This window comes from Archocentrus centrarchus, chromosome 13, assembly GCF_007364275.1.
Source record: "Archocentrus centrarchus isolate MPI-CPG fArcCen1 chromosome 13, fArcCen1, whole genome shotgun sequence".
NCBI classification, from domain to species: Eukaryota; Metazoa; Chordata; class Actinopteri; order Cichliformes; family Cichlidae; genus Archocentrus; species Archocentrus centrarchus.
This window is the reverse complement of record NC_044358.1, coordinates 1,425,164-1,440,222: the sequence shown is the minus strand read 5'-3', so window position 1 is coordinate 1,440,222 and position 15,059 is coordinate 1,425,164. Positions and strand designations below refer to the sequence as shown.

The window sequence follows — 15,059 nt, the reverse complement described above, 5'->3', positions numbered from 1 at the left end:
TACTCTAGATTTATTTTTAACTTAAGTCATTAGTCCACCATTATTTTGTTGGCAAATTATTCTGAAACTTAGTATAAGTATTCATTAGTCAAAGGTCTACAGCATGTTCCAGACAGATTCTCAGTTATTTTTTGGCTTTTTTATTTTTTTACAAATTTGCAAAAAAAGTATTTGCTCAGTGATGGTTTACCTACAGCCAAATTGGTTTTTATATCACATATTGTACAAATAAAACATTTGACAGCAGCGCTCTATAGGCCAACAGGTTTTTTTTTTCCCTTCCTTCAAGTAAAGCCAAGGTGCTTATGCTTCTGCTGTTAGCTACTACCCTAGTGAGAAGGGCTTCTTTTTTTTTTTTAAGTTCAATAGTAATGTTTGCTTTTATATTTGTGAGGTAACCATTGCTATTGTGTGGGGCTTAATTAGGATGGAGAGGCACTGGAAGCAGGAACTAAAAAATTTGAGGACCTGGAGTTTCAGCAGTTGGAGAGAGAAAGCAGCTTGGAGGAGGAGCGAGAAACAATCAGCCAGCAGCTGCTCCAGGAGAGAGCCGAGTACCAACACAGTGTGGCCAAGAGGAAGGTGAGGAAACACCTGAGGCAAAAGGAATGATAATGTATCCTTATTGTATTAACATTGGCAAGCTTGGGTTATTTATCAAGTCTGACCATACATCTCACACCAGTGATTCAGCAGGTAGCAGTGTTTAAGTGTTAGTTTGCAATGCATTCTTCTTAACATTGCAGTGTGTAAAATTTTCACTGCTAGATTGTAGCCAGATGAGTTTGTCTGTTTTTTTTTTTTTGTTTTTTAAGCTCCGAAGAGTTCAAGTGTAAGATCCTAGCTACGGTGGCTGCTGTGGGACAAACAAACATTACAAACATCAAAAACATTAAAATATGAATGCACCCCATAATCACCGCAGCTGGCCAGCATGTTTCTACTACTGTTTGTGTAAAAAAAAAAAAAAAAAAAAAAAAAATGTAATTAATTAAAAAAAATGTTTTTTGTAGACACTATATTTTAACATATTTTAATAATATCAACATTTGGTAATAAATCAGGAAATAAATAACAGGTACAGTCAATCAAATATTTTGCAGTATTTTATGTTTTTACCCCTGAATCACCTCAAAAACTCTGGCCAACCTTCATCTGTTGAGTGTATTCATATAGCAAAGTGACACTGGACCAGATCTGTCCCGGAGTTTTTCCCTGTTGTGTAAGCTGTCAGTCCACTGTTTACCTCAGCTGTCAGTGTCGGGTGAGAAGCATCCACTTTATTTACTCTGGAAGAGGCTATAAAACTTTGTGAAATGAGTTTGGTATGGATGATAAATGTAAATGGACTGGTTCTTATGTAACAGTTTTCTACTCTACTTGAGCACTCAAAGCACTTTATACAACATATCTTCATTCACCCATTCACACACACATTCATACAAGCACTTCTGCATCTAAGTGCTTTCTATCTAGCATTTGCACACATATTCACACTCTGATGAATGCAATGGGAGCTACTCAGGGTTCAGTATCTTGCCCAAGGATACTTTGGCATGCAGGCTGGAGCAGCCAGGGAATGAACCATCAACCTCCTGGTTAGTAGATGACCTGCCCTACCTCTTGAGCTGGCTGATCAGCTTTCTGGGGATGGAGGGTCACATGTCTGACAATAAGTAATGGTGATAATATCAGGAATAAATCAACATGTTTATGCATGTTTTTATAAGTTCAGGTCAGTTAGAAAATGTATAGTTGTCATAAAAGAGGTAATCTATCTAAAACCGATTTTTGCACCACTCTGTCAGCATGCTTTTTAATGCTGTAAATCTGTGAGGATTGACTCACTTTTGAAGCCAACTTCAAGAGGCCATTAGAGGTGTTGCAGCTTTTGGCACTCTGCATTGTGTCCAGAAGTTGACCCTTGTTCCCAGATTTCTAAACCTCAGAGTTTGAAACAAATGTAAAATACTTTAAATTTGTGTAATCTTCTGTAGGACAAGGTGTCAGCTCTGGAGAACCAGGCCAGCCAGCTTGGCCTGCAGGCAACTCAGGAGTGTGAGCGGCTGGCCAAAGACAGAACACTCACACTGCAAATGCTCCAAAAGGTACAGGAACCATTTCAAACCAACACCAAAATAAGATCTCAGCATACAGCTGCTACCAAGAATGAATGCATGTTTTTAATTGTCCAGGAAAAGGAGAGGCTGTCGGCCCTGGAGAAGAGATACCACAGTCTGACTGGAGGAAAAGGCTTCCCCAAGTCTTCCACTGCAATGAGGGAGGTGAGAAGCTTTTTGGTGATGCAGTAAAACATGATTTCATACTCACCTCACTCTGTGCTCCTGGCCTGAAAACACAAGGCAGCTTTGAGTCACAGCTGATTTCCTTCCACATTTAATCTCTCAACTCACATTGATGTGGTGCTGTGCAGACTTGGTATTAATCTTTTAGGTCTAACAAAAGACTTGAGGCAGGAAAATTTACATGATATGGTTTTAAGCATGCTGTGTGCAACTTCATTTAATATATTAGAATGGATTGCAAAGTAATTTAGACTTCTCTGGAGCCCATTCTTCGAAAATTCAAAGACACTGAAAAGAGGCAACATAGTAGTGACAAAATGAGGTTTGTAAGCAGGAACGTTCGGTTTTGTCATGCCAGCAGTTCCCCACACAACAGACTCCAAAACAAAGCCCACATAAGGACAACAAAACATCTGAACACTGATTTGGCTTCAAATAGTATTTTAGAAGTGATCATATCAGAGAGCAAGCACCCTAAGGTTGCTGTTGGCTATTAAGCAATTTGTCCAGGTCAGCTAATGTTAGCAAACATTAGCCAGAAGAAACACAGTTTTATGAAGCCATGTGACCAAGAGGGAATTTAACTGTCAAGGAAAAATACAGTCAGTATCAGCAGGTTGTTCCGTTCATGAAGGGAATGGTTTGGTTTTGAAGAACAAATCAGACATTAAGCTGTTTGTTGTTTTTTTGTTTTGTGGCTAATGTTAGCCATTGCTAACATGGACGGATTGCACGCTGTCTTATATAGAAAAATACTTTCTTGAATCAGCTTATTCATCTAAACTTCTGGGGCTGATCTGGTAACTTGGCTGGCCATTTTCATATTATTTCATAAGCTAACATTAAGAACTATCATCAGATTCACAGCTGGCAACATGATGCCAGCTGCAATTCAGTTATGACCATGGGTGTCATTAACACCAGTGATTTCTTATAGAGAGCTCCTTTATTTCAGTGTGAAGAGCCCAGTCTTTATCAGACACTATACTGTTGAACGTTTCTAAAATGGTTGAACTCTCTATGTTGCTGAAGCTATAACACAGGGAAGGCCACTCTGAAGGTGTTTTGTTCTATTTTTTTCTTTTGGTGAAGAACAGAACTCTTCTTAAAAGTGTTCTGTAGATATTAAAATTTCTTACCCCTGGACTGTCAAAACAGGAAGCGCTCCATATCAGCGAGGCTGACCTGTTGTTGGAGGACTTCCGCTCCTCCCAGCGCTCCCTCTGTCGAGCCTCACCTTCCTACTTACATCCCTCCCCTCCCTGTCAGTTGTACCCCAGCAGCCCTACAGAGGTAACTGAACTAACCATCCCCGCATGATGCCCTTCTGCTGTCTTGTGCTTTCTGCCCTTTACTGTGTCTGTGTTGTGGTCACGCTGTGGCTGTAGTTGCAGCTGTACTGTAGTGTGCTGGTACGTGATATGTTTTCACAGATAAGTGTGCTTTAGAGGCTGGTCTTAGTTTTATGACCAGAATCCAGTTTTAACACTTGTTAATTTACTACTGCACCGCTGGTTGCTGTGGAAACCAAAAGTGTGTTTGTTGCAGTGTGTTTGTCTCTTGTCACACATGCACTATCCACATTTTCATGTTATGTGAATGTAAGCCTGGTTTGCACAGGCATCAACTGTACACAAAAAAGTTGAAGGATTTGTGGACTGGCTCTGTGTGTGTGTGTGTGTGTGTGTGTGTGTGTGTGTGTGTGTGTGTGTGGTGTGTGTGCGTGTTTTTTGAGGTACTGTGTCTGAACGGCACAGTGCGGCATTGTCCTCACTGCTTCTCATCCTGTCTGTTGTTGGCTGTCTGCTGCGGCTCAGGAATATATGAAGCTGTCGGATGTCTATAAGATGTACGGCAGCAGTGGCCACCTTGAAAACAGCAAGCCCAACTCGCACGGCCGCTCATGTGCCATAGATGCTGTGTTAGCTGGCACCTGTGAGGTACCATCACTTCCTGTCCATCTCTTTGCTCACTTGCTCTGTCTTGACTCTCAATTTCTGCTCTGCTGTCTCTCCCTTTCCTTTCCATGTCATGTTGCTCCCTCTGCTGGTTAATCAAACTGACTGTTGACTTTGGTCTCTGCCACATTAATGTGTGGTTTAAACAGCTTGTAGTCACCCCCTCTGTAGCTGTGAGGCAGTGTTCACTTACAGTAAGGAAGATATAGCAGCTGTATGCCACATCAAATCAGAAGCAGCAGAGGGTTGTTTCAGGTTGGATTGATGCATGTATGTTTGGATTGATGAAGGTTAAATTTCAAGCTAAAAATTCTGCTTTCACTCTCATAACTTTATTTTGGGGAAAAGTGTTACATGGTTTTTGGTATTGATGTTAATGTAATATGCATAGACTGTATATGAAAGATGGACATAACCATTGTGCTGTTAGCCACTGATTATTGAAGTCCTGTTGTGAAGCCTCAATGTTTTTGCCATTGGCCTCTTACCTGATGTCACGAGTGAGAGAGATCACACAGAAGCAACTTGTCAATCAAAAAAATAGGCCCACCCTAAAGCATATCTAGCAGTATTTATAAATGTGTAATATACACTTGTTTTCATGTTGGAAAAAATAGTAATTTGTTTACATGAAAACTAAAAACGGTTATAGAATAGATGCTTAAATTTTAAATGAGGGAATGATAGTTTTGTATATTTGTAGCTGTAGTTCTGTAGATAACATTGAACAATACATTCTCTATTAAGGATATATATTTATATATATATATATATTTACACAAGGATTCATTTAAAATTGCAATTAGTGGTTTTCCATTGATAGACAATTAGTACTAATTACAGAAATATGAAATCAAGCACATGTCAGGGTGGATGATAACATGGTGACGCTGATATAATGTTTCCTTATATCAGTCTATCCATGACGTTGACTGTGTGTATTGTGTGTCTGTATTTAGACCCTTCCTCCTTCAAACCTTCATGATACAAAGGTTCTCTGTTACTGCTTGTCCACCCGAAAAGTTTGATTGTAGAACCGGTTCTGTCCTGTAGCTGTTGAGCTAGGGTGCCACCTTTCAACCCAACTCACACATTCTCCAAATTTGTAGCATAACTGTTGGTAGCCCATATGTTTCCATACAATCTTTTAACATTTCATTGCAAATATTTATTTCAAATATTTCCAGTGTTTTTCTCATTTCAATAGGTCACATGTACAGGATGCTGTCACAGTTGGTATTCATTCATTCATTCATTCATTTACTGGGTGATAACATACAGACTGGTTCAAATTCTGGCTCTGGAATCAGAACAGAACCGGTTCCCTTTTAGTGTTTTGGCTATATTTCCCTCCTCTTGCTCTTGTCTAGCTGACCTGTCTCTCTGCTCCTCTCTGCCTTGTCTTCTTTTCCTGTCCCTCTCCTCTCCTCTGTGTGTGTGTGTGTGTGGGTGTGGGTGTGTGTTTTAACCTCTGGGAAGGAATATGTGACAGTGAGCCAGTTAAATCAGATGTATGGGATGCCAAAGGTGGAGTCGTCCCCTACCTCTCCGCTTCGCCAGCCCCTGCAGTCTGGACGAGTAGACCCCACCTTCTCCTGCCTCCCCTCTCCTCATGGCTCCTTCCCCTCTCTCTCTCTAGAGGTGTGTGCTGTCTTTCCCTCTCCTCCTCCTCCTGCCAGATCACCTGTGGGTTTGACTTTTTTGGCCTGTGACCCAAATATAATGCCTGCCTTTCTTATTTAAAAAGTAATAACTTTTAGAAATAAATATATCAAGTAGAGCTGCAACTATCAATATTTTAGTAATTGAGTATTCTATTGATTATTCCATTGATTAATTGGATAAGAAACACTTTTGTCGTATTAACAGTTCATCTGCATATTTTAACTTCTGTAGCTTAACTACAGATTTTTCGCTGTGTGAAACAAACAGCGGTGGGTGGAGCAGCTACAAAGTTCTCTTGTCTTCACATTAACGCTTGCTGATCAGGTGGTTGATGAAGGGCTCCACCAGCTGTTTCCCAGTTAGAGGAACCAGTTCTGCTGCTTTGGACACTAGAAAACGTTTCCCTTCACTCCACCTGAACTGACCTTCTCGATAACGGCTCCGCCTCTTTGCGCTTGCCACGTGTGTGCAGACAGACTGCTCATAAAACAACTGCTGCTGTTGTGTTTTTGTCAGTGTTTTTGTTGAAAAACTGGGAGCTGCATGAGCTCAGTGTTGTAATGCATTGTGTCCACACCTGTCCTGCAAATTATGTCTCTATTGCAGGTCTATTTTTTTGAATTTTTTAGATTGGGATATAAAAAATTTTTTGACGGAGCCCTTCTGTACCGAAAGGGAGAACTTTAATGCTGCTAATGTGGACCTGAGCTGCAGATCTTAGACAACACATCGACGCAACAAATTTGCATCAAGAATTTTTTATATTCGAATTATTTGAGTTACTCCAGGAATTGTTGCAGCCCTAAGATTAAGTCATTCATGGGAGGAAACTCAAACATTGGAGAAGAAAAACTGAGGAACAAAGTGCATCGCGACTACTGATTACTACTGATTTTGTCAGCTACTGGTTGTGTGTGTGTGAGGCATTTTCTAAAAGATACAAGTTTAATATAGATGTTTAATATAAACAATGACTCTTTAACTTTGTGCTTGCAAGTCTCACATAGTTTTCTTGACAGGGTTTGATGGTCTAATTAACAAAAAGTCAAAGATATTTAATCATGCAGAAAGTGAGATGATGGATGGACTATACTACACAAACCTCCTGTCATGAAAATAACTGCAAAAAAATGAAACCTAAAAACTGCAAATTTGACTAGGCTCTTTGGTGTGCTGTAATCAAACTTGACTTTATGGCTCAGTCACTTTAATATTTGCCTTGAAGAAACATATTTTGCAATAGTTGCATGCTTTTTCAGCAACTTCCTGCCTGTTTCCTGTCCATGGCTCTATATCTCCACTGGTCCAGAATATTCTTTTAAAACAGAGCTCGTCTTGTGGCAAATGATTGCTCACTCTCTGTACACCCTATAAATCCCTCGCCTCTTTTGAGATTGTCCTCTTTCCTGTTTTATAACATTGTTTGGTTCAGTGGCAGTGCCGGGGGGCGCTAGGGGGTGCTATAGCTCCCCCTGGAAAAGTCATACCACCCCTAAGAAAATAGCACCCTCAGTAAAATGCTTAGCCCCCCTTACCACCTGCAGAAAAATATTTCTGGAGCCACCACTGGTTTGGTTTGACAGGCACAAACCACAGTTACAGTTGGGGGGGGCAACATTTGGAGTGTTGTTAACTTAACAAAAAGAAACCTAATATGTAACCCGAGTCATCACCTTAGAGCTGCTGCACCACTAACAGCCATCTGTTGCTATTTGTTAGCAGCTCCTCTACTTCTCTTGTGAACAGCACTATGGGAGAATAGCTTACTTTAACATTCTGATCAAAACTGGTATTAAGCACAGATGGTATTTTTGGTATTATCAGCTCCCCTGGCCCTTACACTGATCATTTAAGCTTAGTAATGGCAACAACAGGATGCAGAACTTCTTATTGTCGCAACAGATCAAAGTATTGGTTAACTGTATCTTTTCTGGAAGTGTGTGTCTAAATCTGTTTATTCCAACAGAAATGCATGTCTTTTTTTTTTTTTTTTTGAGTGGTGTTGCTGTTACCAAGATGGTAAATCAGCTGCAAAATAAACAGAACAGAATGCCTTGTTTGCCAACATACTTACATATATGTATTTAAAAATTGATACTTAAAAATTGAATGCTATAATGTCATATTAAAAGAATGCAGCTCTTTGTATACAGATCTTTGCAGATGGTACTGCACATTTTTTCTTCATGTGAACATACTATTCCACTTCTTAGTTCTGTGGTGTGGAGTGTCATAATGATGTTGTGGGGCATTAACTTCCTGCACAGTGATGAAATGAATGCCCCCGATCACCTGGAGTGCCTTCCAGGCTGCAGCAACAAGAAGAGAAGGTGCAGAATGCTGCGTGCTGAGTTGCAGGGTGCACCCTCTGTTATTTTTTTCCTCTTATTGTTTCCATCCGTTATATAACTAGCTGTCTCCTCCCTGACTCGCACAGAAAAAGTAAAACTCTGTTTAAATCTGATGGTTTTGCTTTACCCAGACTTTCCCATAAATGTAGAAGGTCAGAGGACTGTAAACCATATATGTAAATCATATTACTGTATATGTGAGGAGCTCTTACTGTCTGTTGCACTGCAGGTTTGCCCGAAGTCACAGACATTACAAAGATCTATTAAAAGCTCACAGCCGAACAGCGTATTTTATTAATGTAAGCTATCATATTTAATAGCATGTGTAATTAATTTTTCATAGTAATGAGCTTGTTTTATCAGCTCGCTCCCACCTGGAGATGAAGTAACGAAATGGGAGTGAAAAAATGAGCATGCTCAGTCTGACATGGTTAAAAGCTCCATGTGATCGTCATGTTGGGAGCAGCAGTGTGATGTAAGTAGAGTGTCTCAGCAGTACAAACCTTCAGCAACAGTGGAAGCAGGAAAACAAAAATCAGTTGACTGTAAGCACCAAGTCTGATGAGGGATGGTGTTTTTGTAAGAAGTAAATAATCTTCATAATAAACTAGGTGTCCAGTGACGGCTGAATTTATGTAAGACATAAAATAAGGGAGACTTGCATGTTCTTCTGGGAAACTGGGTCATTGAACAGCTAAAACAGAGAAATGTAAAACAGGGATATTGCTGCTCGAGGCTATAAAGAACGATGTAGCTGACAACAATACAGTGGTGACTGTAGTCTGGAATGTTTTTAAAGTTAAAAAAAAACAAAACAACTTAATTACATCTTTTCAGGGTGAACATTTCTGTCCTGATTTTATAGTGTTTCATTGCTTTCTAACTTCCTCTTTCTCATTTTTCCCTTCATTTCCACATTCCCTGTTCTTTCTCTCTGCTGCTTCTTCAGTCTGAGGGCTGCAGGCCTCACCTCCCCAAGCTAGACTTAGAGCACTGGTACCAAGAGCTGATGGCTGGCTCCAGCCAGCTCTGTTCTCCCTCTCTGCCGGCCAAATCTTTGTCAGGCCGCAGGCCTGTGCTGCAGGTAGAGGCTCTTTTCTTACTTCCCACATTTCTGCACTCACTCCTGTGCTGGTTCTTTGTGCTGCCAAACAACTCTGCCAACCTTCAACCTGCAGCTGAAGCACTTTGAGAGACTGAGTTGAATTCTTCTTCAGTGTATGTTATTGTTCAGTAGATTGAATTTTAAATGACACATTTGGGAAATTATTTTGTTACAGCACTTTGATAAACTAGTTAAACACAACAAGACATTTAACGAGTAGTTTAAATGAGCAGAATGGCATGTAGATAGATAAAACATGACCAACCAAATATCTTATGCTAAAAATTATTCTGAAAGCAAAATAAATGAGTCAATAAAATAAATGTCAATTTAAAAACAAAGATTAAGTAATAATATAGTATTTAACAAGTAAAATGTTTTAAAATCAACAAAGCAAAAATGTAATTAAAATGTCCTCCTGTGTGTAGAAAAGACAGCGCAGTAAATAAGAAATGAAAGTGACTCAGTAGAGGAGCGTAAAGTGCTATAAACAGTAATGCAATAATGTGTTGAGAGTTCAGACAGTTCTCTGAAGTATTTATTAAATATCATTTAAAGATTTCTCTTGTAAATCATCACCCACCTAAAATAATGGCCTAAGTCTTTTTTTCAGGTTTTTCAGAAAGGACAAAAAAACTGAACCAAATATAGAAAATATGATTTTAGGCAAAAATAAAATCATCGTTAAAAAATGACTTAGGCCATTTGCCTTTATAGCAACCAGGACACTGAGGGTGCTCATCAGGAAATGTAAGGTGGAAGGAACTTGGAGCTGGCTAGCAGGACTGAACCTCCATATAAGAGTTATTATAGTTTTTGTATTTTTTCAGTGGTCTTTTCTTTTAGTTATTTTCAATTAAATTTTTCTTAGTTTCCAAAGTGGGTTTTGGTTGGTGCAGTTAATAATAGTAATAGTAATAATATTGGTTCAGTTATTTTACATTTCTTTTCTAAGGGGTAGTTTTTTCATTCCAGTCAAGTGATTTTTTATTTTTTTTTTCCCCACCGTTTTAGTTTTTAGTTTAGTTTTTAACTCTTATGATCTATATAATAAATTTTAAAAAATCTAAATTATCTAAATTGTTACCAAAAATATTTGAATCGTTGTTAATAAACCTGTGTGACCTGCCCAATTAACGTACATGTGGGTAACCTCTGAATATACGTTCTAATACATAATGCTGCAGAGAAAGTGCGTTTGTATTAATTGTGAAAAATATTCAAAAAAATATTTAGACCCTGCTTTAGTGGTTCCATGATGTAGTGGTTAACACATTGACCTTACACAGGAGACACAAGCACTGCCTGAGGGGGCTTAAAGCTAGTGGGAGGGTCACGTCAAGAAGGACATCCAGTGTAAAATCTGTGCCAAATCAAAGATGTAGATCCTTCCACTGTAGCGATCCATGGGAAATAAGAGAGCAACCTAAAGCACCGTTTAGACCTTGCTTTAATTATCCTTGTTTGGAGTCCACTTCCACTGGAGCTGAATCTAGTGGCTAGAGTTTAGTCAGACACACCTGTGGATATCTGTGCAAAGAGTTCTAAATGGCTTGGATTTGACAGACCTGCAGCTTCCTGTGCAATCAGGACTCCACTCAAAGATAATGAAATCAAATCGGATACACCTGCAGTACAATAAAGTGCTTAAAATTAGTCATCTGCACACACAAGGAGGAAAAAAATTCTTTGATTATTATTAATTCTGCATTCACATGAGATGAAAACATTGCAGTGACAGCTCTTCCAGCCTCCTGAAACAACTGGAAAACAGAGTTCACCTCAACTCAGACAACTAATTAGTCAGAGACAGGCTGTCTACATTCCCTCTGACAAATAAACACAAACTGAATTAGAGTCCACGTTTCGAACATCGCTGTTTGAAGAGACAATCCAGTCCACCGCTGCACTCTGCTGCTTTCTGCTGCTGGAACGGCTTGTTGTGTTTCCTTTGGTGTAAAACATTTTGGACTAAAGCTGTATTTGCCTGTAGCAGAAGACCAGAGAAAACTTCAATCAGCACTTGAATGAAGTTAGAATGCTTTCAAGTCATTACTTTGAACATTAAGTCATTCTACACAGATAGTCTTATAGTACATGAGTGTAGCATTAACTCAAATGAGCCTGATCAAAGAGGCACTCAGTGAAAGGGACTAGGCTGCCATTCCAGGTGTGTGTGTGTGTGTGTGTAAAAAGCAGCCACACTCACGAAATATCTGTTGGTTCTTTGATAGTTTTGATGGGGATTTGCAGAACTGTAGCTGGTTCCAATAGCTGGTGCTGATACCACTATTTTTTTTTTTTAATCCTTCTTTATTTCCCAGGAGTGTCTTCATTTAAACAACAACAAAAAAAAAAATACTTTAACATTTTTAAAGTCTTTTTGGGACACTGACTTTAACTCAACCAGTAATATCAGTCATTGGTTTTATTTGTTGATATACAAATATAATAAACCTTCTAACAGTATTAGGCTGACCTCTTGGTACACCTCTAATTTGTACTGAAATAAACTACTGATTGATGTAGATTTAATCATTCCAGCATATGTTTGAAATTAAAACTCATTCAGTGGGGATTACAGTTCTAAAAAGCTCCATCTGTATCACGTTTGTTCATTTTAACATGTACTGTCATATCCAGCATGCTTTAATCTCCTGTGCTTCTTCCTTGTTCAGGTCTTCCGCTCTAAATTGGACAGTGATCCGGGCTTTTCTCTCCTTCAGCCTAAATCTGGCTCTGCTTCCCCGCTGCAGCACGGAGCAGCAACATTAGGGCGCAGCACAGGCTCCAAGGTACAATGTTTATTTCTAATTGGCAGCATTTAAGCAAGTTATTTATGACAATATGAACCGCAATCAAGCCATACTCTGTTAACCACTTTTTGACATCTGACGCTGTTATTTCGCTTTCTTTTTTTGACCGAGCAGAGTCCCCTGCTGGCGGTCGGCAGCACCGGAAGTCTCCCCAGGAACCTGGCTGCAACCCTGCAGGACATCGAGACCAAGAGGCAGCTGGCGCTGCAGCAGAAAGGTAACGGACTGACTTGACCTGGAGTTTGAGAAGCAGCGCTCCTCAGAGCTGCTAAAACTCACAAATTTGTGTTCTCTATGATGTCACAATAGCAATAACTGCTAATTAACACCACATAGCTCCTGCATTGTTTACTCATTAATGGCAAATAAATTGCATAGTAAAAATGATCAAAGTATCAGTCAGTCAGGAGTACATTGCGTCACAGTTATGTACGTTACAAATTTAATTATTTTAATTATCTACATCCTTGCTTCCCCGTCTGGAGGTCTGGGTCTCCTGAATGCTTGCAGATTAAATCTGAGATCTGGAAACACAGGACAGGAAAGCAGAAATGTAAAAACAGAATCTATTCTGCTTATTTCCAGTTTTCTCTTTTTCATCTTGGGCTCTACCAGAGCAGCTTTGTGTGATTCATGGGTCAAAATAATCCTTATATTTCTTACACTGGGCCTTGGTGCAGACTCCTCAGTTCATCATATGTCTGAAAGCATAAATGCATACAAGTAGATTCTGCATTAGTCACTGCTGCTCAGAGGTAGCCTGGCTTAGTAATGCATGCATGCCTGTGGAGGCAGAGGTCATTATTCTGTGCATATTGAGCATTTGGTGAAAAAGCTCAAGGTTAGACTGGGTTTTTATTATTGGATTGGGGCTGTCTTTGATTTAGCAGATAGGAAAACTTGTACAGGCTATGTAAATATTCTTGACGATGGTGCTATTGTTTACATACACACTGCCTCTTCCACACTCTGTTGCCTAGATTCTGCGCATAAAAGTGCTTAACGTTTCATATCAAATTCATTGTCCAGTACACATCACTGTGTGCTTTATCATCTAGTTTCTTGGCCTTCATTGACCCTAAGGAGACAACAGCACCGGTATACTATTATGTACATAGCCATACAGGGCACGCTGCTTTCTTATCTGTGTGAACTGTTAACACAGCCATTGTTTGCTCTTCTCTCACTGGCTCTCTCACCTTGGTCATGAAATAACCTTCAGAGCACACTAAAGTTCAAAGTTTGTCTGCTTGGGAGAGTTCCGAGTTCTCATAACAGATTTTGTAACTGATCAAATAGTTTTCATGAGGTTAATGTTTAATGTTATTTGCGGACTCTGATTTACTTTGGTTTTCTTTTTACGTGCATTTGTTAAATTTGGTTTTACAATTTTTTTTTTTCAAATCTTATAATGGTGTGCCCTCTTTGCCACCCAGGTCTCCCTTAAAAAGAGATTTTAATCTCAAGGGAATTTCTGGTTAGATAACAGTTTAGACAAATATACATATAAAGAATAGCCCACAAATCCAGATGTATGGTCTGAATCAAGCCAGCAGCAGCTGGCAACGACGACGACGATGATGATGATGATGATGATATTAGTAGCAGCACTAGTAGTAGTAGTAACGCCTAGCGTATCATATTTGATTGAATGAGTTTTTAGACTTCTACATCATTAGTTTAATTTTTTCTTGCCCCAAAAACCTAAATAAATTGCACAATACATTTTAAGCAATAAATTGCCCCCACTCAAAAAATTGCCAAATGTAGCAAATATGATACAAACTAAAAGTCATATATGCACATTAATACTTTTTTTTTTTTAATTTATCAGAATGTTCAATAAACATTCCATTTTCAAAAAATTTGAATTTTCTGGCAATTATTTTATGGTTCAGGCTTTACAGGTTAATAATAATGATAATAATAAGTAATAATAATATGACAAAGTAGCTTACACAAAACATTCTTGTCATGCTTGGAAAGAAGGCTGTTGCTGTAAGACTTTGAGTTAATGAGTAAACACTGCAGTAGATGATCTGTACATATTTAATAGGCGTCTGTGTGCTTTCCCTCCACCGGACTTCATCAAGTTCTGGCTAACTTTGTTAGTACTCCTGTTTGTAAACCCAGCTTTTCTTCACTTAGCTGTATGCATGAGTGTGTGTGTGTGTGTGTGTGTGTGTGTGTGTGTGTGTGTGTGTGTCTTCAGTGCTCCTTCTGCTTCAGTGCTGTGTGACTAAATGGATCAGAGCAAAGCAGTCTGGTGTTTTTAGCTCAGCCGGCTACCACCCACGGGTGCTGGGTTGGAAAGCAGAGCTGGTCACATTTGTCAGCGTCTGCAGTTCAGGTTTTCTCATGTCTGCCTGTCTTCTGTCTGTGACTGCTGCACCACAGAGCACCAGACCTTCAGACAGAACGCCATAGAGGGAAGCTCAGCAGGTAGATGGAGCAGCGCGTACAGGGGTCACGGATTTCTCCTGCTTTCTTTATTTTGCTGCAGAATTCACCTGTGTTTGCTCACCTGCTCAAGCAGAGTCTGAAATCAGCTGTTTGTCAGTCCTGCAAATAAAGTTTAATGCTCATTTGTTTAGTTTTCCAGCCATGCAAGCAGAGTTTTAGATACTGAGCAACATAAATAAAGCAGCCAATCAGCAGCCTGTCTGTTGAAGAAAACAGGTGAAGACCAAAGATTTTATGCAGCAAAAAAGAAAGTTCAAGGCTAATCTAAAATGAGATCCACTCTGACAGTTAGCTTCTGTTGATTTATCCATCAAAGGTAACATTTAGCAGGACTTGACACTTGGCTGCGGTTCATTTCAGACCTTGTCTCCAGCTAACACTCCCCTCTTCATCCT

The 15,059-nt window shown here is 39.4% G+C and overlaps 1 protein-coding gene across 6 annotated transcripts in view; it reads left to right on the top strand.

Moving 5' to 3' along the window:
* The window catches only part of phldb1b (pleckstrin homology-like domain, family B, member 1b), a 111,537-nt gene that overhangs the window by 82,119 nt on the left and 14,359 nt on the right, over positions 1-15,059 (top strand). For all 6 annotated transcript variants that reach the window (XM_030744078.1, XM_030744080.1, XM_030744079.1 and 3 more), the window contains 7 exons: positions 427-582; positions 1,998-2,108; positions 2,196-2,285; positions 4,124-4,246; positions 12,064-12,180; positions 12,316-12,418; positions 14,599-14,643. In XM_030744078.1, coding sequence (XP_030599938.1) covers positions 427-582; positions 1,998-2,108; positions 2,196-2,285; positions 4,124-4,246; positions 12,064-12,180; positions 12,316-12,418; positions 14,599-14,643 — 745 coding nt within the window. The remainder of the gene's footprint in view (positions 1-426; positions 583-1,997; positions 2,109-2,195; positions 2,286-4,123; positions 4,247-12,063; positions 12,181-12,315; positions 12,419-14,598; positions 14,644-15,059) is intronic.